The 22834-nt window shown below is 38.7% G+C and overlaps 1 protein-coding gene across 8 annotated transcripts in view; it reads left to right on the top strand.

The window, feature by feature from the left end:
* The window catches only part of NEO1 (neogenin 1), a 105182-nt gene that overhangs the window by 43420 nt on the left and 38928 nt on the right, over positions 1 to 22834 (top strand). For 5 of the 8 annotated variants that reach the window (XM_081887591.1, XM_081887585.1, XM_081887588.1 and 2 more), the window contains exons 4-12: positions 458 to 611; positions 1590 to 1726; positions 6449 to 6603; positions 7441 to 7561; positions 14996 to 15215; positions 16129 to 16283; positions 18662 to 18810; positions 20817 to 20955; positions 22558 to 22607. In XM_081887591.1, the coding sequence (XP_081743717.1) occupies positions 458 to 611; positions 1590 to 1726; positions 6449 to 6603; positions 7441 to 7561; positions 14996 to 15215; positions 16129 to 16283; positions 18662 to 18810; positions 20817 to 20955; positions 22558 to 22607 (1280 nt within the window). The remainder of the gene's footprint in view (positions 1 to 457; positions 612 to 1589; positions 1727 to 6448; positions 6604 to 7440; positions 7562 to 14995; positions 15216 to 16128; positions 16284 to 18661; positions 18811 to 20816; positions 20956 to 22557; positions 22608 to 22834) is intronic. The other 3 variants (XM_081887592.1, XM_081887589.1, XM_081887590.1) reach the window with 1 other exon arrangement.

The following is a 22834-nucleotide window of genomic DNA, read 5'->3' as shown; positions in this document are numbered from 1 at the left end:
TTGCTCTTTGTCATTTAAAGTTAGCCATCTCAATGTATTCTGTAGATCCCTGGGAGTTGTACTTATAAAAGCTTACTTTAAAAAGGCTGGTTTTCCTTAAAAAGGACTCTTCAATAGTAACATAATTTTCTTGTAATGAATTTTTTTCAAGAGACTTTTGCCCACATGGTCAAGACAGCAAAGTATGCAGAGATCAATATTTATGCCTATGTCAAATATTTTTGTCTAGTATAGTTATTTACTGGTGGTGGCCATTTTCTGAGAAAAGTTTCTAACAGAAATTGCCTTGGTTATTTCTTAGCAAAGCTTTAGTTGTAATGATCAGTATGTATGAAGAAGCAAGTCTGGAACAGCCTGGACTAGAGCATTGCATCCATAATTACTGTGTTTTCTTAATATCACTTTACATTTATTTTTACTATAATAACCTTGGACTTTCTTATCTCAATATTTACAGAGTCTGAAGTTGTCTCAAATCAGGTGTTCCTGAGGCAGCCTTCTTCACTTACCAAAATTACTGGGCAGAATGCCGTTTTGCCATGTGTTGCTACAGGCATTCCCATTCCTGTTATCAGATGGACACGAAATGAAGAAGAGCTTGTTACAGAAAGGTGGGTAGTTGTTCTGGTGTTACATCAGCTCTTACCTCTCTGCTACCTCTTCCCATCCTAAAAACCCCTACTCTCTGCCATGTTTTATTGATGGAGGAAGCTGATTATTCTGGGAGATTGCCAGGTGGGCTTGTTGTAACTGTGTAAGCACATTAATCACAACTCAATTGGACTAAGTCCGACTTTCCTTTTGATAGTGACTGCTATGTTATATGACAATGACCAACTGTCTGTTCTGTTGCCTATGTAATTATAATATGTTTAATGCATAGATAAAGGCTGCAAAGCTCAAGTGCCTAAAACATTTAATGCTCATATTTGAGAATTCGAGTGCCTTTTTATCTCTGCAAAAAGCAAGCCCATAAAAATTAACTTAGAAGGGAATGTGGTCAGCAGATAAAGGGTTACCTGGGGCCTTCCAGCTGCTCACTGACTCAGCAAAATTTGCACATTGAGCAGCTCAGCAGCTGGTTTTGGAGCTTTCAGTCCCTGAACTAGGCCCTCAGTAGCTTGTCTTCAATGAATATAGCTGAAAGAGTATTTAAAATTTGATATTAAGATCTCATGTGTGCCCTAGCAGTGTGTTTCCTGCAACTGTTGTTGCTGCCAGTACTGAGTGGAAGCTGAAAACAGCACTGTCTGTAAGCTAGATGAAATACTCAGTTCTATGTAGAATGGGTTACGTTAAAGAGGAGATAGTGGCTTGACTTGACCCTTTTAAAGGCCGCTTAGGTCTCTAGAAACTCATATAGGCGATCTGGAGGAGTATGTTTCTGCTGTACTGAATGCTACTGTAACACTTGCTTCTGGATAAATAAATATGTTAAATTGCCTCAGAAAATTGTGGCACAGGCATATTCTGTACAAAAGTTTTAAGAGATTGAATGTCTTTTGATTTCTGCGAAGAACAAGCCCTTAAAAATTGACTTTAGGAAATTTTCAAAAAAACAATTCACCAATCTGTCCTGTTTTGCACAGTTCTAAAAATTATTTATTGCTGGCTGGAGGGACTCTGAAGATCAACGATATCACAGAAGATGATGCTGGAACATATACCTGTATTGCAGAGAATGGAAATGAAACAATTGAAGCTCAAGCTGATCTGATTGTACAAGGTATATAACTACTTTTCAAGAGATTACAGTCAAAACCACAAATTTCTATATCTTAAAATTATGTACTGTTAATGGGGCAGAGGAGGTACAATAATTTCTACTGATCCCTATAATTAAGGGTTAAGCCAGGAACCAACATTCAACATACACTAGCTCAGTGCAATGTAACTGTTGCTTGTTTTGCATAATGTTTAGTATTTCAACAGCTCTTCCTTCCTTCCTTGATAGCTTAGTGAGCATTTGGGGCAGGGTGCCAGAACAAACCAGGATAAAACCAGGGTAGTGGGTTCAGATGTAATGAGAAACCATGGTTAACTGAAGCAGAGATTCATAAGCTAACTTCATATTCTGGTTTTGTGGGCTACACAAGCTATAGTTACTTAGGTTTGAACCTCAACCCCAGCTACCCCCCTTGCCACCCCCCACAGCTCTTTCTACCCACATTCATCCCTGCCTACCCGCCACCCGATTGCCATTCCCCATTCCCCCGCAGTTAACCTAAAAATGCCTCATCCTATCCCTTCAGCAAGCACTCCAATCCCAAGATTCTGCTGTCATGGCCTAAAGCAGAGAGGAATGAACAGGAGAATGTCTTTACCCCCTTCACACCATACTGCTCCGGGTTAAAACACTTTCTGCTCTTGGCAGCAGGATTTCAGGATTGGGGCAAGTTGTGAAGTGATGGGGGAGTTCTGGGCAAACTGGGTGGTGGCAACAGCAATGATGAACAGCCCTTGCTCAGGTAGAGTGAGCATTCATGGGTAGTGGTAATGGCAACACAAGGGACATGGGAAGACCTGCCTAGGCCCACCTGCCTGCTCAATTGCATGCTTGGAGAAAACACAGAAAGGTTGGAGTAGTCTAGTTTCTCACAAAATAAAAGAATAGTGCCTCAGAATTTTGTTTTCTACAAATGCCAGAAACTTGCTTAACCACTCCCCCCCCCCAAAAGTAATCAAAGCATTATGGTTTACACAGTGGAGGAAGCAGCCACCACCCTTCCCCTGCAACCCCCCCCATAAATGTCTATAGGTCTAAGGTGTTAAGATTATTGTGCAGTGTTTTTCCATGTTAGGTTCGTGTGTAATACAAAGGTGTTGGGACAGGGTGGGGGATGTAGTCTGATCTCATTTAGACACTGAAAATAAAATGGATGAATTTCCTTTACGTAGATTATCAGAAGGTGGCATTCATTTAATCGGTTAAACACAGGAAATTACATGGAGACAGACATATGCTGACAAGGTTATAAGTTCACTTTTCAACTGGGGAATACTTTATATTTCTCATTCATTCTACTTGGGTCTCCAGAGTTTCCTGTAAATATTATGACGTAAACTACATGGAAATGGTTGGTTTCCAGTTGAGTGGTATGACATCTTTAAATCTATCTATTTTTAAGAGTTTTGCATTAAGCACAAAATACAACAGACTGAGCAAACATGTTTTGAATTCTGATCATACAGATTTACAGAAGAAAGTAAAAACTTGTACTGAGAGATTTAAAATTTAACTGCATTTTTGCTCCTCCCACTTGAATTAAGCATTTTGGCCCCTGTTGCAACCTGAGTATCTAGACCAGCCTTTCTCAACCGTGGGTCCCCAGATGTGGTTGAACTAAAACTCCCATCACTCCTAGCTAGCAAGGCCAGTGCTTAGGGATGATGGGAGTTGTAGTCCAACAACATCTGGGGATCAAAGGTTGAGAAACACTGATCCAGACGGACCACAGGGAGTCAACTCCCAGATGTGACAGGAATCTCAGTTCCCTCCCAAGTCACAAAACCAGCTGATTCAGTCATGTCTGAATTTCATTTGTCAGCTTGCATACATCTAATTCCCTAACATGACCAGTCATTGGAAGACTACATTAGTGCACAGGGCTAGATGAAAAGCAGGAAGAGAGGTGTGTGTTACCAGTATTCTGCTAGCATTGAACATCATACAGAAATATAATCTCACCAAGCCGCCATGTATTCATATTGAACACAACTTGGGAACACAGCAACAACTTGTAGAACCACATTGGAAGCATCCCTAACCATGTTAAATAATTACCCATCGCCACCCTTGAGCGTCCTCTCTGCCAATAGTGGGCAGAATTTTTAACAAGCAGTTCCCTAAATCCCTTCCAAACGCAAAGTTGTATTCCCAAATAATTTCATGATCAGCTGCATCAAAGCTGCAAATAATTCTAACAGGATTAATAAGATTCAGTTTACTCTATTAGTTCCCTAGAGCAATTCTTCCTGGATTTACTAACTTTCTCTCAAGGAGAATCTAATCTCTTTTAATTTGCTTTTATTTTGTTACATTTTTAGTTAACTTCCTTTAAAGAATAGATGCAGAGTAGTTGCACTTATTTTCCGAAACTGTTTTAAGTTTCTTAACAGCGTTAAGAGACTTAAAACAATGTTATCAATGACACATGCCATTTTGCAAAATTGTTGCTTTTGTAAGGGTTCTTGAGAAGTCCTAAGGGACAAAAAATATGGCTAAATTAGCTGTTGATATGGGTCTAGAATATCTGCAGTAAAGACACTGATACTGAGTTGAGGGAATTGCGTTAGCCCTGCATTTCAGCTTTGTTGTTGTTTAGTTGTTTAGTCGTGTCCAACTCTTCGTGACCCCATGGACCAGAGCATGCCAGGCACTCCTGTCTTCCACTGCCTCCCGCAGTTTGGTCAGACTCATGCTGGTAGCTTCAAGAACACTGTCCAACCATCTCATCCTCTGCCGTCCCCTTCTCCTTGTGCCCTCCATCTTTCCCAATATCAGGGTCTTTTCCAGAGAGTCTTCTCTTCTCATGAGGTGGCCAAAGTATTGGAGCCTCAGCTTCACGATCTGTCCTTCCAGTGAGCACTCAGGGCTGATTTCCTTCAGAATGGAGAGGTTTGATCTTCTTGCAGTCCATGGGACTCTCAAGAGTCTCCTCCAGCACCATAATTCAAAAGCATCAATTCTTCGGCAATATCTTAAAAACTGGAGCTTTATATATTATTGAAGCTTTATACCAGCTGCTGCTTCATGAAAGAGACCGTTTGCCAGTCTTGTAGGAGTATTTTTTGAACAAAACATTTAACGGCTTCCAGCAGAATATTAAAATACAATGATATATTAAAATACAGTACAATGATATATTAAAACATAGTGATGCTTTTGACCAAAGGCTCAGTTGCGGGTGGGAAGGAGATTTAAAAAGTTTTCTTTTGCCTTGGTATAAGAAATGCAACCTGTCGCTTATGCAAACCTACCACAAATGAATGAAAGGCTGTCATAGTGTAAGGGTTGAAAGCAGATGTCTGAGGCTTTGACTTTCTTTTCATGGACTGCATAATTTCCATGTATGTAAGCTTAATAAAATGTGCATAATTTTAACCCATCACAGTAAAATCAATAGTTCATTATATATACTTGTTCTCTGGGTGATAGTGTCACTAGGAAAGGTGAAGTGGAAAGAGTAAACACCCAAGGCTGCTTTGAAATATAATTGTCTGGTGCTAAAACATGTGATTTTCCAATAAAATTGTATTTTATGTAATTGGCTTGTTTGCTCTCTGGTTATCCATTTAACTTGTTTACCACAAACATCTGTACTTGTGCTTAATTGCTATGTGTACTGAATACTAATATAGTTAAGCTACAAAAATAACTTTTAAAAACATTCAAACTTGTAAATGGAGAAGAATGTCTAATGAATTTGAGTATTTTATGTTCAACTTTCACGAAGAACATGGCTTTACTTGCCTCCAACCCACCCGAGTGTACGGAAGCAAATAATCCTATGAAAATTAAGATACAAAACAAAACAAAACTTAATTGTATTAAAGCAAGACCCATTGAGGATGGAATTCAGGCATATGCTTGAATTTAGCACTGGGAATGGTGTTCCCCTCATTAAACAGATTTGTATTTGGACCTTCTCATAGAAACTAAAAATATTACTCACCCATCATGTTATTTGATAAGCAAGACACTTCAGATTTCTGGTTGTTATCTTATGCCTCTTGTTCCTTTCCCATTGCACAATTCTGTTTGGTTTAAGTTGTTCCCCATCTGCAACAGATTATTTTAGTGCTATTGCAGCTTGGTAGCTTAATCCATTCAAATGTTAAAGAAACAGTCATTTGGGGCAGCTTTTATTTAGGTTCTGGTGCTCTGCAATGCCTTCTTTGCCCTTAATCATAATCTCCAGTCTGTTGAAATATAAAATAAATATTTAAAATTAGGGCTGTAACTTCAATTGCTACATTAACCAGCTAAAGTTTTAGTTACTTAACTGGTAAGGCACAATTCTAATTAGGGTTACAAGTTTATTTTTGAAGGCTTCTATGATGAAGAATACTAAAGACGACTTTTCCTTCTAACAATGAGCAAGTTGCTTTTATTTATGAAATTTATCTTGCAATGTACTTGCATCCGTTTCTCAAAGGTATCACTTGATGTATTTTAATTTATTTAATCTGTTAAGAGGCAAAAGATAAGTTAAAAGTTTAATAGATTGTCATTCCTACTGAAATTGAACTACTTGATTACTTGATCTTGAGCAATAGCAATTATTTTTGAAAGCTGGTAATCTAATACATTTCTTTACAAGACATATATAGCTACAATATATATTTAGTCTGCTTCTCTACTCAGTTTTGTCATATGAAATGGTTGAACAGTGTATGCCATATTTGATCAGTAATCTGTAAGTGCTTTTCTTATTTTTATTTAAAGCTCCTCCTGAGTTTCTGAAGCAACCCTCTAATATATATGCTCATGAATCCATGGATATTGTGTTTGAATGTGATGTGACTGGGAAGCCAACTCCAACAGTGAAGTGGGTAAAGAATGGAGATGTGGTGATCCCTAGTGACTACTTTAAAATTGTAGTAAGTATATCTTTAGTATGTATCCTATGGCTTGATTTCCTTGTGTTTTAACTAAGCGTATATAGTGCTAAATTGGGTACATTAATCAATGTATGCTTGAGCCACCAAACTATCAGTTTTAATTTTTCTCTCTCCAATAACTGCATAGTCACAATAGTTTGAACCTAGATAGGCAGAAAGACCCTTTAAATTTAGAGGATCAATTTTGTGATGCGGTATGGTAGAAAATATGTTGGTCATACAAGTTCACCCACACCTAATTATACTTTATCAATAAAAAAAGTATGGCAGACCTTGCCGATGTGACAATAGGTTGCATCCTCATGCTAGGACACTGAAAGCTTATTCTAATGCCTCATGTGAATGTGCTTTGTGAAGTATCTCTCCCATCTTTGGGGTGTTTGTTGCATTCCATTTGGAAAAATGGGCCTAAAAGGTTAAGCATCATCATCACCATCCTTCAGAAGGTGGGACAGGCACTCCTGACCAGTTTCATTTTCCATTGATGGTCTTTTTAGGTCTTTTCGGGAGCTGAGCTGTGTTAATTTAGAACCATTTTCAATTAGAATAGAACACTGTTTAGTACATACAGCATTTCTGTCAGTGCCCATTAATGGTTGACAAACATTGCTGTTTTTCTAACAGTTGTGCTGATCTTGATGTTGTGGAAGTTGAGCACTGAAGTCCAAGAGCTCTTGAACACAGATGTAATTTAGAAGTGTCATGAGGCATAAAAACATTGTTTCCCACGTTTCCCCCACCCTTTGAAGCCTTTGTAGTTTCGACTTCCCCATTTTAGTGAATATTATATTATGCCATGTATGTGTTCTCTTTTAGAATGAGCATGACCTACAAGTTTTAGGTCTAGTGAAATCGGATGAAGGATTTTATCAGTGTATTGCAGACAATGATGTGGGAAACATACAGTCTGGAGCCCAGCTGATAATACTTGATCATGGTAAGAAACTAGGGAAACTTCCCCAAAAGTGGGGAAGAATAATTTCAGGTTTACATTCTTTTCCACAAGGAATTCTCTACTCAGATATGAGTGACAGCTGTTTGCTCATGTTATAAACACATTATCTTTGTAAAATAAAATTTCTAAATGTGTTCTCTTTAGTTTAGTTTGAAACAAACTTTTATATTGCAGAACATTCCTTCAGCCTGTGAACATGATAGATCAAAGACACACCATGATTTGTCTTTACTGTTGCATTTTATAACAATATAATAATTATCAAGGTAATTGGCATTGATAAAGTGAATAATGATTACTTTTCAGTAGTTAAATTACATCTTAGTTATCAAAACTATCAGCTGTTAATAATAATAATAATAATTCCTTCAGTGGCCAGTTAAAGCAAATTCCTTTAAAAACATTTATGATACAATTTTAATATCATTCCAAAAAAACCTCATAACATTTATTAATCACAACCCCGTGTTGCGATTATCTGATATCATTTTAATTAACCAGAGCCCTTGAATGCATGACACTGGATTCTATACATGCAGTTAGTCTCTTGGTGGTTCATCCTTCAGCAGACTCTTAGAAGTGTTCAATAGCCATCCTGCAGGGAGTTTTGTGTGTGTGTTCTACATCATCAGAAGAATCTTTATTTGCACCAACCACTAGTCATATCAATAAAATAAAATAAAATAAAATGTACTGAAGATAGAGGTAAAAACTTAACTATACAAAATATATTCTGGAGGTTCACACTGTGTGTGTGTGTGTGTGTGTGTGTGTGTGTGTGTGAGGGAGGGGGAGAGAGAGAGAGAGAGAGAGAGAGAGAGAGAGAGAGATCACAATGGGGAAAGATTGGGACATATAATCCTATAAAAGGATGGCATCCGTTTGACATATGCTTCTCTTGACAGTGGAGTAGGCTCCCTTATCCTTAGCCTTTCTATTGACTGCCAGAATTGACCTCAGACACATAAAGACTTGTGGCTTTCACACAACCTTTTTGTCACTCATCACCCGAAGATGTTGCGAAAGAAGGCCCAAGAGACCACCATAACCAGCTGGATTAAGGCCTCCATCATCCTGGCCTATGATGCCCAGCATTTATGGCCCACTCTGCCAGGGTAGTGGTGACTTTGGGAGCCTTGGCTGCTAATTCGAGAGATCGGTAGGACAGCCACCTGGGCACCCTCCTCATTTACTACAAAATGGACATTTATGCCTCATCAGAGGCTGCCTTAGGGCAGAGTTTCCTTCAGAAGGTAGTTTCTTCTCAGCAAATGGCTTATAGGTGCTCCCCGCAGTACTTTGGGCTCCGGTAGATCCCATTGTGACTGGATCCAGTCATAACAGGAAAATGGGTCATTGGGTACTTAGCTTGAAGGATTGTTTTCTGATAGACAGTAAGAGCCAGTCACTTCCACACTGCAACTTCCTCTTTCGTTATGTAAGCCTATATTCTGAAAAGGCTTCAGAGCCTTTCTCTGCCTTCCTCATCTCTCTGCCTCTGCATAGTTGTGCATGTTATAAAGTTTTAGTTTTCAAGGTTATTCCGTAATATAATGTTCGTTAAATAGGACTCCAAGGTTTCCAAAGGACATCCTTTAAACTTAGTCACCCAATGGAAACTGGAGAGCTCCAGAAAGTGGGAGCGAGGGGAGGAGACAGCATGCAAATTCACCAGGTGGTTTTCCTGTCTAGGCTAGCAGGACATCACTTGTCCATCAGAAAAAGATACTTCACAGTAAGTACCCAGTGACCCATTTTCTATTCATGATAGTTTTTGAAGCTGGAGAGACATTCCTACAGGAGCACGTTGCTAAGTGGCAAGTTCATCAGTATTACAGAAGCTGTCTGAAGGATTGTATTTCCCTATATGAGCCTGTCTGGGCTTTGAGAATTTCGGGACAGGCCTTTTTCTTCGTCCCTCCATCTACACAGGCATGTATGGTGAGGACACAAGAGAGGTCCTTTGTGGCTGCTCCCAGATGGGCGAACTCCGTTCCATGGGAGGTCACAATAGCACCCTCTCTGCTTTCCTTTCACTGGCGAGCAAATTTTTTTTGTTTAAACAGGTCTTTGGTCATGAACTGGCTATTGTGGCAGAATTTTGGAAGGATGGGTGTTGTACTTGTGCTTTTGAATGGTTTTAAGGTTTTTTTTAAATGTTTTTTTAAAGGGACATGGGTAGTGCTGTGGTCTAAACCACGGAGCCTAGGGCTTGCCGATCAGAAGGTCGGTGGTTCGAATCCCCGCAACAGGGTGAGCTCCCGTTGCTCGGTCCCAGCTCCTGCCAACCTAGCAGTTTGAAAGCATGTCAAAGTGCAAGTAGATAAATAGGTATCACTCTGGCGGGAAGGTAAATGGCATTTCCGTGCACTGCTCTGGTTCGCCAGAAGCGGCTTAGTCATGCTAGCCACATGACCTGAAAGCTGTATGCCGGCTACCTCAGCCAATAAAGCGAGATGAGCGCTGCAACCCCAGTTGTCCGCGACTGGACCTAACAGTCAGGGGTCCCTTTACCTAAGGTTTTTTTAGTGCTGTTTTTCATAGGACTACTTATTTACTTGCTTTTTAATATTTATATTTGTGTATTTTTAGTGGTTTCTTTTAATTTATGCTGCGAAGTGCCTTGGGAGAGAGGTGGGATATAAATGAAATAAATAAAAAATAGAGCTGTGAGATTGTCTCTGTGGTTATGACATGGGGCTCTGTGGCATTCTATTGTAAAGCATGACAGTTCTATTACAGTTTGTCCTATAAATAAGGAATTCGTTAGAGAATCTTCTTGGTATGCTGTCAAAGTCTTTTGGGGGGAAAGAATAAATTCTAAAAAATGTGACTAGATGATTGAGGTTGCTGATATTTATATTTACACAATAGTATGCATGGCTATAAGGGACACAGGTGGCGCTGTGGGTTAAAGCCTCAGCGCCTAGGACTTGCTGATCGAAAGGTCAGCGGTTCGAATCCCTGCTGCGGGGTGCGCTCCCGCTGCTCGGTCCCAGCGCCTGCCAACCTAGCAGTTCGAAAGCACCTCCGGGTGCAAGTAGATAAATAGGGACCGCTTACCAGCGGGAAGGTAAACGGCGTTTCCGTGTGCAGCTCTGGCTCGCCAGAGCAGCGATGTCACACTGGCCATGTGACCCGGAAGTGTCTCCGGACAGCGCTGGCCCCTGGCCTCTTAAGTGAGATGGGCGCACAACCCCAGAGTCTGTCAAGACTGGCCCATACGGGCAGGGGTACCTTTACCTTTACCTTTATGCATGGCTATGCTTGATTTTTCTAAATCTTAAGAAAAGAATTTTTTTAAAAAATAATAATCTTAATGAGGTACTCTTTGCCTTTTCTTCCATTTTATAATGCATAATTTCTGATAGAATTTGTTTCAGGAACAGTGCAGTGTTTATCATGGATTTGTTGCTTCTGAAGGAAGTAGATAAATGTGACTTTTTATTGGCTCTGTGTAAAAACATACTGTGCCTTTGTGTTGCTCTTATGTTAACACTGGTATCTTATCTAAAATACAACATAACTTTGGGTTGAAAGGATAGGAAGAGTTGCTTTCCTTTCTGAATTTTCTTTGTATGATGCATTGATAATGACACACCTTTTTGATTATTGTACATGACAGGAAATTTTTAATGACTTCCTTTAAAACAAAATATGTCATGGGTGTGGGAGGAGTGTTTTTATCACACTTTTATGACTTCCTTTAAAAGTTTATGTTGGAAAAATTTAAAACATTCTCCCTGCCAAAGTGGCATAAAATTTTATGGGTGGATTTGGGGATGAGCTCAGAAAGTACTCATTTCACAAAACTTAAATAGGGCAGTCAACTATTAAACTCTTTGAAAGTGTTTAATTACATTTTCAGAATAGGTTACAAAAATAGTAATGCGAGGCAAACGAAAAACGTGGATATCTGTGTTATATTAGATCAGTCCGTATCAAGCTTGAGATAATCGTGTAATTTGAGAAATAAAAAGGGTCCAATCTTTTTGAATCAGAGTTCTCCTTATCATAGCCTTAGGGCAGCACTGCATATTATGATTCCTGCAGAATACACCAGTGTGGTATAATACTTGCGTTCCCCTGAAACAGTTACAGTGTCTAGCATTGCTATTAATTTAGTGCTCTCAACTTTTTTTCTTGAACTTTCCTATCACCCCGCCCCCTACCCCCAGCCACACACTTTTCCTTTTCAGAGCTTCCAGGAACCTTGAATTGCCTTTGAAATTGATGCAAATGTATAAGTAGTACTTGTGGCAACTAACAATTGCCTCTAGTTGACAATTGAAAATATCGCTGAAAATAAAATAAAAGAAGAAATAATGCAAGATCTGTTCTAATAATATGTTAAGCAGATGCAATTTCTAAGGGGAAATTATTATTGTTGTTTAATATGGTTGTAGAAGCCAGGGTAGTATTAGCCTGCTATTGGAAATAAAATTACAATCTTTCTATTTGGGAACAGATGATCAAATTATGGAGTTTAGTCATAATGGTTATGCTAATGAGTTTTCATTAGGGTTAATGAAGGGAGACGGAGACTATACAATTTTAAAGAAAAAATGATATTTAGTGAATATTGAATTCAGCTCTCAGGACAACTAATTAAAGACAGTAATTGTTTCGCTGTCTCATAAGGAAAAGTATTCTTCGAAAAGATTGTGAATGTGTTAGTGTACAGTAGTAAAACGTTTTGTATAAACTTGAAAATATTTGTTTAGTCTTTTATTGGTGTTGAAACAGAAAAAAGTTACCTCACCATCATACATTTTGCCCTCCTAACCTAGTTGTGCTAACGCTAATGATAAGTAACAACAACAATAATTTATTACTTGTAGCTGGCCCATCTGACTGGGTTCCAACAGAAAAAACAGCACAGTTAAACATCAGATATTAAAAACTTCCTGATACAGGGCTGTCTTCATATGTCTTCTAAATGTCAGATAGTTGTTTATTTCCTTGACATCTGATGGGAAGGCATTCCACAGGGCAGGTGCCACTACCAAGAAGGCCCTCTGCCTTGTTCCCTGTAACTTTACTTCTTGCAGTGAGGGAACTGCCTGAAGAGTTGGACTTCAGAGTCCGGGCTGAACAATGGGGTTGGAGACGCTCCTTCAGATATACTGGGCTGAGGCCATTTAGGGTTTTAAAGGTCAGCACCAACACTTTGAAGTGTGCTCAGAAACATACTGGGAGCCAATGTAGATCTTTTAGAGCCAAGGTTATATGGTCCCTGCGGCCACTCCCAGTCATCATTCTGGCAGCCACATTCTGGATTAATTTTAGTTTCCGAGGCACCTTCAAAGGTAGCCCCACATAGGGCGCACTGTAGTGGTCCAAGCGGGAGATAATCAGAGCATGTACTACTCTGGCGAGACAGGGCGCAGGGTCTCAGCCGTCATACCAAGTGGAGCTGGTAGACGGCTGCCCTGGACATAGAATTGAGCTACGCTTCCATGGACAGCTGTGTGTCCAAAATGACCCCTAAGTTGTGCATCTGGTCCTTTAGGAGCATAGTTACCACATTCAGGACCAGGGAGTCTCCCACACCTGCATGTCCCCCAGAAACAGTACCTCTGTCTTGTTGGGATTCAGCCTCAATCCGTTGACCATCCTCCACCTGTCTCCAGACATAGTCCATTTGCCGCCCTCACTGGTGTCACTCAGAAAAGAGACCCTTTCTCCTGTGTGCTATTCCCAGGTGGTTCAATAATCTGGGCACAGCAAGTTACCTTGGCATAGAAATATCTCCTCCTATTCTGTTTTTCTTTACTTTTTCTCAATCATGTTGTTAAAAGAAAAACCCTACAAAGGCATTTAATCAGTATATTTTTTACTTCCCTGGGTACTTAGTTGACTTTTTGCAATCTGCCCCCACACATCATTTGATAAGGCACCTTCCTCTTGTGTCCCGTATTCTTATCCATTTAGCCTCTATTACTTTGAGAAATCCTGGGCCATTTTCTGCCATTTCAGTGCTTAAATCAGCTTACAAATAATTAAAACATAAGGCAGTAAAACATTGCATAATTTTCTATTCGTAGTAAAATGTTCATGTTTTAGCTAATTTACAATAATAAATACTTCTAATTGAATCTATTCTTAAATTAGATGAGCCTCAGCAGTGTTTATTGGCCAGAGCTCCATATTATCTACTTAATTGAGCTTTCAGTTGCATGAAATTATTAAATAATCTTCTGAACTGTTGGAGTAGAATTAAAAGCAAAAAGAGGCAGCTAATTGCACAATAATTTTAGCTGTACTGCACCATTTCTTTCAAATATCCTTGAAGGTAGATATACATGGAAATATATTGCAGGGATTCAAAATATAAAGAACTATTTATGTAAAGATTCTCTCGAAACAGGGAAGCCTTATTTCTAGGTCTTCCTTAGAATTGATTGTACAAGCTGTTTAAAAATAAATGCTTGCTCTCATTTCTGAATATTTTCATTGGTTGGTTGGTTGGTTGGTTGGTTGGTTGGTTGTGTACATATAAAATGTGTTTGTACACACACATACGCACCCTTCATATTTTCAATTAATTCACTTTCATCTTAAAATACTTTCATCCTTTTTCTATTAATGCTCAAGGAGCTTACAATAAAATTAAAAAAAGAAGTTAATTGTTCATTGTTATTCTTATTTTAATGCAGTGGCACTTCAAATAATTTGTGAAATTAAGAATGCCAGGCTTGCTCTCATAATGATGGCATGCAGCACGATAGCTAGGTGCTGTTTAATCATGAGGAATAATGATTCATGAAGAGAACATGTTACTGGAGTGAAAGATTGAAACTCTTTGGGGGTAGGGGTTAGTGAATCTCCTGTTCATATTCTTCACATGCTAGTTGGAAATGGTTTCAAACTACCTTAGGATTCTCACACTCCTTTAATAGATGAATTCACAACTGAGCAACTTAAAATATGCACAAAAAAATCACTACACCAAGCTAATCAATGTCTATTTTATTCTTATGACTAGTATAAACTTGTTTTTTCAGTTATTCAAAGAAAAATTGAAGTTCTTCTTGAATTATGCTTATTTGATTGCAAATTTAATGATTTTCTAATAAATATTTCAGTGCAAAAAAAGCTTAAATGTCAAACTGATGTTTTCATTCTGAGGTGCTACTTTATCCTCAATTTTCACCCTTCCCTTCCCACTTCCATTATAATGGAGATTTGACTGCCTGCTCTATAGTGATGTCTCCTTTGATATTTCCCATTATTTTTCAGTAGTTACCTTTTTTGCCTGCATGCCAACCTTCAGTTTAATGGCCTTTTTTGTGTGTTCATTTTGTTTTGTTTCCCATCGTGGTTTTGTTTATTTCTTTTTTGGTTTTTTCTGTTTTCTCTTTAAATCGTCGTGATGTATGCCCTTCATATTCCCCAATGTTTGCACATGACAAGATGTTGCCATCCCAACATTACCTCCCACTTCACTGACCAGTGCCACTACTGACCATCTAGCACCAGCTACAAGTGGACCGTTGCCTTCTGCCCCTCGAGATGTTGTGGCTTCCCTTGTCTCTACCCGCTTCATCAAGCTGACCTGGAGAACACCTGCATCCGATCCTCATGGAGACAATCTCACCTACTCTGTGTTCTACACCAGGGAAACCGTAAACAGGTATAATTTACTTTTTTATATAAAAAATTTACAATATAGTAATTTCTTTACTTGACTGTTTTTAAGTTTTAGATTTCTTACCTGTACCACTCCAAAGGCCTGGTAAGAAGTTCAGAACTTTCCAACTAAAATAAAATGCTGTGACTTTTTTAAAAAAAGAAAGACACATTTTATGTAGTTGCTTGGAGATACATGGGCTCAACTTGAATTTTCAGAGTGAAGAAATAAGGATGAGATGGTGTCAGATAACTTGTGGCTTCATCCTGTTTGCCTCTTGCCTTGCTTCTTGTGAGAGTATCTGATGAGGAAAAACCAATTTGTGTCTGTCTATTGCACTCTTAAGAACACACATGGAAAAAATATTATTGAAACTTCAAGAACTGACTTTGCAGATGAGTTGTTTGGACCTTAGAGCCATTGAATCGGCTTTGTTTCTGAATTGTGAATGCTATTCTTTGAGAATACCCTAAAAGTGAGGAATCATGTATTACTAGAAGAATCAAACATGAATGCTGGCTGTCCTAGTTATAGCACTTATTTTGGGAGCTTTGCTTTTGTGGGACATCAAAACTACTTGAGCTGGGAAGTTCTTTAATTATGTTGGAAGCTGTGGAATGCCTATGGTTTAGTGAGAGAGCACATGCTTTGTATGCAGATCATCTCAGGTTTATTCTCTGGCATCTTCAGGTAGGTCTGGGAGAGACATCTGCAACTGTGCAGAGGTCAACTCAAAGAATAACACTTACAGATAAGCAAATCCCATCTCCCTCATCATTACTTTGCCATTACTCTGTCCTGTGAACATTATTCTGAACTAATACCTTCCCTGTGGTGCTGTCATTTACTGCTTATGTGTACCAAATATTTTCTAACCTCAAGTCTTTTCCCATGTGCCTTTTTTTTTTTTTTTAAGGGAGCGTGTTGAAAACACAAGCCATCCTGGAGAAATGCAAGTGACAATTCAAAACTTGATGCCTGAGTCTGTGTATATTTTCAGAGTGGTAGCTCAAAACAAACACGGGCCTGGAGAAAGTTCATTGCCACTTAAGGTGGCAACACAACCTGAGGGTAAGCTTTAAACATTTCCACCCTGTTTGTTGCTGTTGCTGTGGCAGATGGTGATAAAATGTTTGTTTTTATCCTTTTCACACAATGCAGTGGTGGCTGTGCTCTGATTAACTTGCTATATAATTCTGTATGATCACACTTGTATCACTTAAGCCTGGTTCCTTTAAGATATGTTCATGTTATGTTAAAGTCAGTTGTCTATTTTAATGATTTAGAGATGCCCTTGAAGCTGTCCCAGAAACTCCAGTGGGTGCAGAATGCTGCAGCAAGGCTCCTCATGGGGTCTCTGCCATGGGAGCATATTCACCCACTGCTTTTCAAGCTGCACTGGTTCCCGGTGGAGTACAGGTTCAGATTTAAGGTGCTGCTTTTGACCTTTGAAGCCCTTCACGGCCTAGGACCCTCATACCTACAGGACTGCCTCTCCCGGTATGCCCCACGGAGAGCCTCAAGGTCCATAAATAGCAACACCCTAGTGGTCCCGGTCGCTAAGGAAGTTAGATTAGCTTCAACCAGAGCCAGGGCCTTTTCAACTCTGGCTCCGGCCTGGTGGAACGCTCTGCCTCATGAGACCAGGGCCCTGCAAGATCTGATTTCTTTCTGCTGGGCCTATAAGACAGAGTTGTTCTGCCTGGCCTTTGGCTTGGAGCTAATTTTATTCCCTCCCTCTTTCTTTTTTCTTTTCCTTCTCCTCCTGCAATGAGGCTACATTTTAATATTTTAATGTTTCATTATTTTAATGTTGTATTTTAATTTAGTTTTTAAGTTGTAATCATCAACTTGTTTTTATTATTGCTTGTAAGCCGCCCTGAGCCTGGGCTTGGCTGGGGAGGGCGGGGTATAAATAAAAATTATTATTATTACTACTTCTAAGCCTATATTGTAAAAAAATCTCAGCATATTATTAATAGGACAATCGTATGCATATTCACTCTAAATAATTTCCACTTTGTGCAATAGTGCTTAATACCTAGCAAGTGTGTTTAGGATTGCAGACTAATTCTTATGTTGAAATTAGCAGTATTTAAAATATAAGACTTCTGCCTGCATAGTAACAAAGGAAGTTTAGTTTTTGCTGGATCATGTTCTAAGCATGTGTACAATCTAATCTTGCATCGGATAATCCCTTACGGATAAAATTCAATTTAAGTTTATCTTTGGATGCAAATAGTTTTATGGCAATGTTAAGCTTCTTGCACAGTCTCATTATACTTGAGATGAAGCACAAAGTACACTTATGTCAGGAAGAAAAAGAAGTTATGGAGCATAGAATCATAGAGCATAGAAGTCAAATCTGCTTTAAAAACTCCCAAGTTTGAATTATGATATGAGATACCACAATCAACTTAAGCATGGCCTTTTAAAAAACCAATTTAGCATAAAAATTGCCTCTCTAAAACATTTTTAATTGCTAAAGTCTGGCCATTCTTTGTCTTCTATTTTCAACATCCATTTTAGGTTGGGTAGGTTGATTCACATTTTTTTGTTCTTTGTTTGTTTCAGTGCTCATTAAAGATTCACTTTTCCCGTATCTTATTATTGATGTTCAGCCAGGAAATTGGCATATTGGGCAGTTTGAATGCTTTCACTTCCATTTTTTATTAACCACAGGTTAATGTTGCATCTGTACCCTAAATTAGTTAATTTTAACTATAATTTGTTGAAATAAGCTGTGTTCATAACCCATTGGTTGAAGTTTCAATTGTTTCAAAGAAAATGGGTTGCACTTTTTGTGGATTTACATGAAACAACAAGCTGTGGATAATCAAAAATGGAAGCAAAGATTACAGAAGTGGAAGCAAGCATGTTAGCCTGAGATTTTCTATGGCTCATTCCCAACACAATAAATCAAGGTATAATTTAACATCCGAACCAGTGGAAAGGAATTAGCATGATTCAGCTGTGTGCTCAATTCATGGAGAGCCAAATTGGTTCCAGAACATATCCATTCACACTGTTTCACTTAAATTCTGTTTAGGACTGGGGAAAGTTCACGGATTATCTGAAAACTATATGTGACGAACAGACAACGCTAGTGGGTTTTAAGGAGGCTTTGTAATAGTACAAGGTATATTGTAAAAAAGAAACAGAGATGGAAGGTTAATATTAAATTGCCAATAGCATATAGAAAATGCATGAAGATAAGAAAAATGGATGATTGAGGGAGGTGCTGGTGGAAGTTCAAAAAGTAGCAAATTTGTAAACATGGTTGTATGGATTTATTTGTAAAGGAAAAATTTAATAAAAATTTATATATATATATATATATATATAAAACAGAATTTAAGAGCTCTTTGCTTCAGATATGCAATATAAAGTGTAATGAATTTTTTTTTTTTTTTTAGTAATACTTATAATACATCTTGTTTATTTTTCAGTTCAGCTTCCTGGCCCGGCCCCTAATATTCGAGCATATGCAAACTCACCTACATCAATCACTATTAGTTGGGCAACACCTTTATCTGGCAATGGTGAAATCCAAAACTACAAGCTGTACTACATGGAGAAGGGAGCAGACAATGAGCAGGTATGATGCATAGCATAATATTAGCAGAACTTTAGGCTTTTTTTACCTGTAGTAAGATTACTGTTTTCATTATAGTTCTCATTTCAGAATTTGGATGTTATTTTGTTGGATTTTATTAACAAACAGTAGGAGAGAATACCTTTTAATATTTTGCAGCAAATGGACATGTTGCAGTTGCTAGACAAATTCTAGTTTCACTTTTTGAAGTTTCACTCTTTGAAGTATTAAAGCTATTGTAGGTAAACAGGGTAGAATCCAAATGTTTATGGACTCTAATTCCATCACCCCCAGCTAGCATGAACAATAGTCACATATGATCAGTTATTATTTAGCCACCCCGAGATAAACAAATGAGATTCTCATAAACATGTACTAGTTTTCTTTTACAAAAAGCATCCATTGATTTACTTAAATGCCTTACCACTTTTTTATTGCCATTTTTATTTAACTAGATAGCCTGCAGGTCATTTATTTCAACTAGTGTTGAGCCATGGGGGTTTGATTTTGTCAAAACACATTTAACTTTGAAAACAGCCCCCTACCAAATGAATGTCAGGACCAGAATGTTCACATATTCAGGAAGTTCCGCCGTTACTTTCCTGATTGGCTAGAATCATGCACATGGCTAATCTAATTCAAAATAGATTTGCCCTAACTCAAAATAGATTTGTTTGCCTTTGGTGAAGAAAGCATATAGCCAAGCCTGACTGACTTCATAACATTGCTAAGCCATCATATTTGTTATGCCACTGAGGCAACAGCCGCTGGGTGAACAGAGACAAAGAACATTTTCAAAGGTGTGACAAACATTTCAGTCATATTTTGGATCTGAAATGCCTTGGCTCCCGAACAAATCATCTCTCAAACGATCAAAACCCGGAAGTAAGTGTTCCGGTTTTCGAATGATTTTGGGAAGCCAAATCGGAAGCCATGCCTTGGTTTTCAAACGGTTCTGGGAGTCGAATGGACTCCCGGAACGCATTCTATTTGAAAACCAAGGTATGGCTGTATAATATTTTTGATAGCCATGGAGATTTCTTTGGACAGGACTCTGCACTGTGTTTTAATTGTGTGTGTGTGTGTGTGTCGTTTAGACATTTTAAAATAAATAACGAAAGAAAGAAACTTACTATGGTAGCCTTTTTCAGACAGCCATCTAAACCATGGGTATATTATATAGAATGTGCCACAGCAAGTACTGAGCTTTCCCTCCTCACTTTCAATTTCAATTTTAAGTAAACTTCAGTTTTACCGTAGATTCCGGCTTATAAGGCGACTTTTTACCCCTGGAAAAGAGGTTAAAAAGTTGGGGGTCGCCTTATACGTCTGGTATAAGGTGGGTGGGCTCCGCGCTGGGAGAAAGCCACCCGGCAAGGAGCCCGCCACCCACCGCTGCTGCTTCGGAAGCAGCAGCAAGCTGGCAGGCTCAGCTCCGCGCCAGGCAGCTTTCTCCCGGCGCGGAGCTGAGCGCACCCCCTGTTGCTGCTTTGGAAGCAGCAGCAGCGAGCCAGCAGACTCAGCTCCGCGCCGGGCGGCTTTCTCCCGGCGCAGAGCTGCCCAGCGTATTAGGCGACTGGGCATATTAGACGACCCCCCCAAATTACAGCTGCCAATTTGGAGGGTAGTCTAATACGCCCAGCCGCCTAATATGCCGGAATCTACGGTATATTACATATGAACTCTGGGAACTACTGTTTATTTTAACCCTAGTTAGTTTACAAAGCAGGCTAGCAAAGCATAGTTTGATCGCCAGCTTTGTTATCCAACTCGAGTTAGAATAAACCACAGCTCCCCTAATTTATATACGTGAAAGCTTTCACTCTGCTCATGCACAGATGGTAGAAGGAAATGTGAATCTGAGGTTCAGTGTGGCTTGTTCTTGATTATCTAACAATGATCTAGAGCTTATGATGAACAGAAATGAACAAAGCATTCGTAGCAGTAGTCTTTTAATCCCTGGGTGTTTTAAAAAAGATGCATCCCGGTTTACATCTTTTCAAATATAGGACATTGATGTTGGAGGTCTTTCCTATACAATCAGTGGTTTGAAAAAATACACAGAATATAGTTTTCGAGTGGTGGCCTACAATAAACATGGTCCAGGAGTTTCCACACAAGATGTTGTTGTTCGAACTCTGTCAGATGGTGAGTATCTTCTGATTACAAACAAATTGCAGACAATTTCCTAATTTAAATGGATGTTTAATTGCCAAGTTTAGTTTCTGCATTATGGTACTATACAGGAAAAAGAAACACAACAATGGCAGATTCTCCAGCTCTGAAATTACAGAGCCAACTGCTCCCACCAGCCATTGTTAGGTTACAACTATCTTAGTGCAATCTGAATGAATCTTACTTGTTTGACTGATTTCTCCCACAATCTGCCAGTTGCAGACTACCAGATGTTACCACCAGCCAAGTTTTCTCTTCTCTTCATCCTTGCTTTGAAGAAGACTTAGGGCGAATTCAAAATCTTGCACACCATTTTGTGGCATTATGGTTGGCCTGTTATTGGATATTTTCTTATGGGCCAACACAGTTATCTGTCACATTCAGCATTTTATTACTCATTTCTTTCTTTTAATTTTTCATCATTCTTTACTTTCTTACAATTCTTTACATACCCATTGAGGATAAATGTTTTAAGCCAGTACATATTTTAAAGCAGCTGATTTTATTACATCATGATGTGCTGTTGCGATTTGGTTGTAAGTATGATAGAAATTCTTAAATTCACTATTTGGGCTGATTTCTGTTTGTAGAATTACAGCATATTGTCTGGGTTTCTGTGTGTGCAGCAAAGTGATTTCACATTCACAGAATGTTTTCATAGGATCAATGCAATACTAGTAACATGATGAGACTATATCTTATACAGTTCTCCAGTTTGCTCTACACATCTTTAGACTGCAGTTGAAATAAATATTGCTAAAGTTCTTAAGGTGCTGGGCCACTTAGCGTTCTGCAAAAAGGAAATTAAAGAATCAAATACTTCTATGAGTGACCTTACCTACATAGACTGCTGCATGATTCCCTGCCCTGGCCTAGCTGCCTTCCTGTCAGCCTCCACAGATACACAGTAATTCTGAATAGGGTGCAGCTGGATTATTCAACCATGCCCAGTGCGGCAATGCAAAAGAATGCCCTGTCCTCCGAAGAGACTGTATTGCCTCTCTACATGAGTAACTGCTCTGACTGGCCTAGAACCATATCTCATGGTGTGCTTTTCTGAGGTCAAGTAAACTTCGTGTGTGAGGATAAGGTAAAAGTTGACTCCGTCAAGTCTAAGAATGAAACATGCTTTCAATTTTTATTGAGGAATATTCTCTGGCTATCAGAAACTAATGTTGCTGTATTTCAGAGTATGTATATTATATCAATAGCCATTTTTGTAGACTTTAAAGAAATTGTTCTCTTTATGAAATATATATCCTTCCTGTCTAGTTGCTCACATAATTTATATAGAATCGGCAAATAGTTCCTATCCACAAATTGGTGAGGCCCAGACCTTTCTGGCTCCCTGTAAGCAAACTACTGTTCTCAGTCCATTATTGAGTGTTTACTCTCTGATGGTTATATACTGTGCAGTGCAAAGACTGGTTCATGCTGTAAAATATGTAGTCTGTTACTAAGAATCCCATAAATATGGAGAGGCAATATAGAATATCATAAATTATATATAACTTAATTCATTTATATAATTTATTTTGACACTCACTCTTGAATAACTTACTTTAATGTTTCTAGTTCCCAGTGCTGCGCCCCAAAATCTAACTCTGGAAGTGCAAAACTCCAAGGTAAGATACTCTCAGTTTGTTTCTGTAGATAGACTTGAAGAATAGAAGTAGCTCAGATCCTCTAGCACTTGTTTTCCAAGGGGACTCTCCACATGACAATTCCCCATGTATTAGCTCAATTTACAAATTATGGTTTGGATGAACAAGCAAGCATGATGGTGTGTGCACATTATTATTCTTTTTGGCTTAGAACAAACCTTGGCTACAGTTTCTAGTTTGTTTGGAAT

The sequence above is a fragment of the Podarcis melisellensis genome, assembly GCF_964234715.1.
Source record: "Podarcis melisellensis genome assembly, chromosome: 14".
NCBI classification, from domain to species: domain Eukaryota; kingdom Metazoa; phylum Chordata; class Lepidosauria; order Squamata; family Lacertidae; genus Podarcis; species Podarcis melisellensis.
The sequence above is the reverse complement of the archived record's forward strand: the minus strand, read 5'-3'. Positions and strand labels throughout refer to the sequence as shown.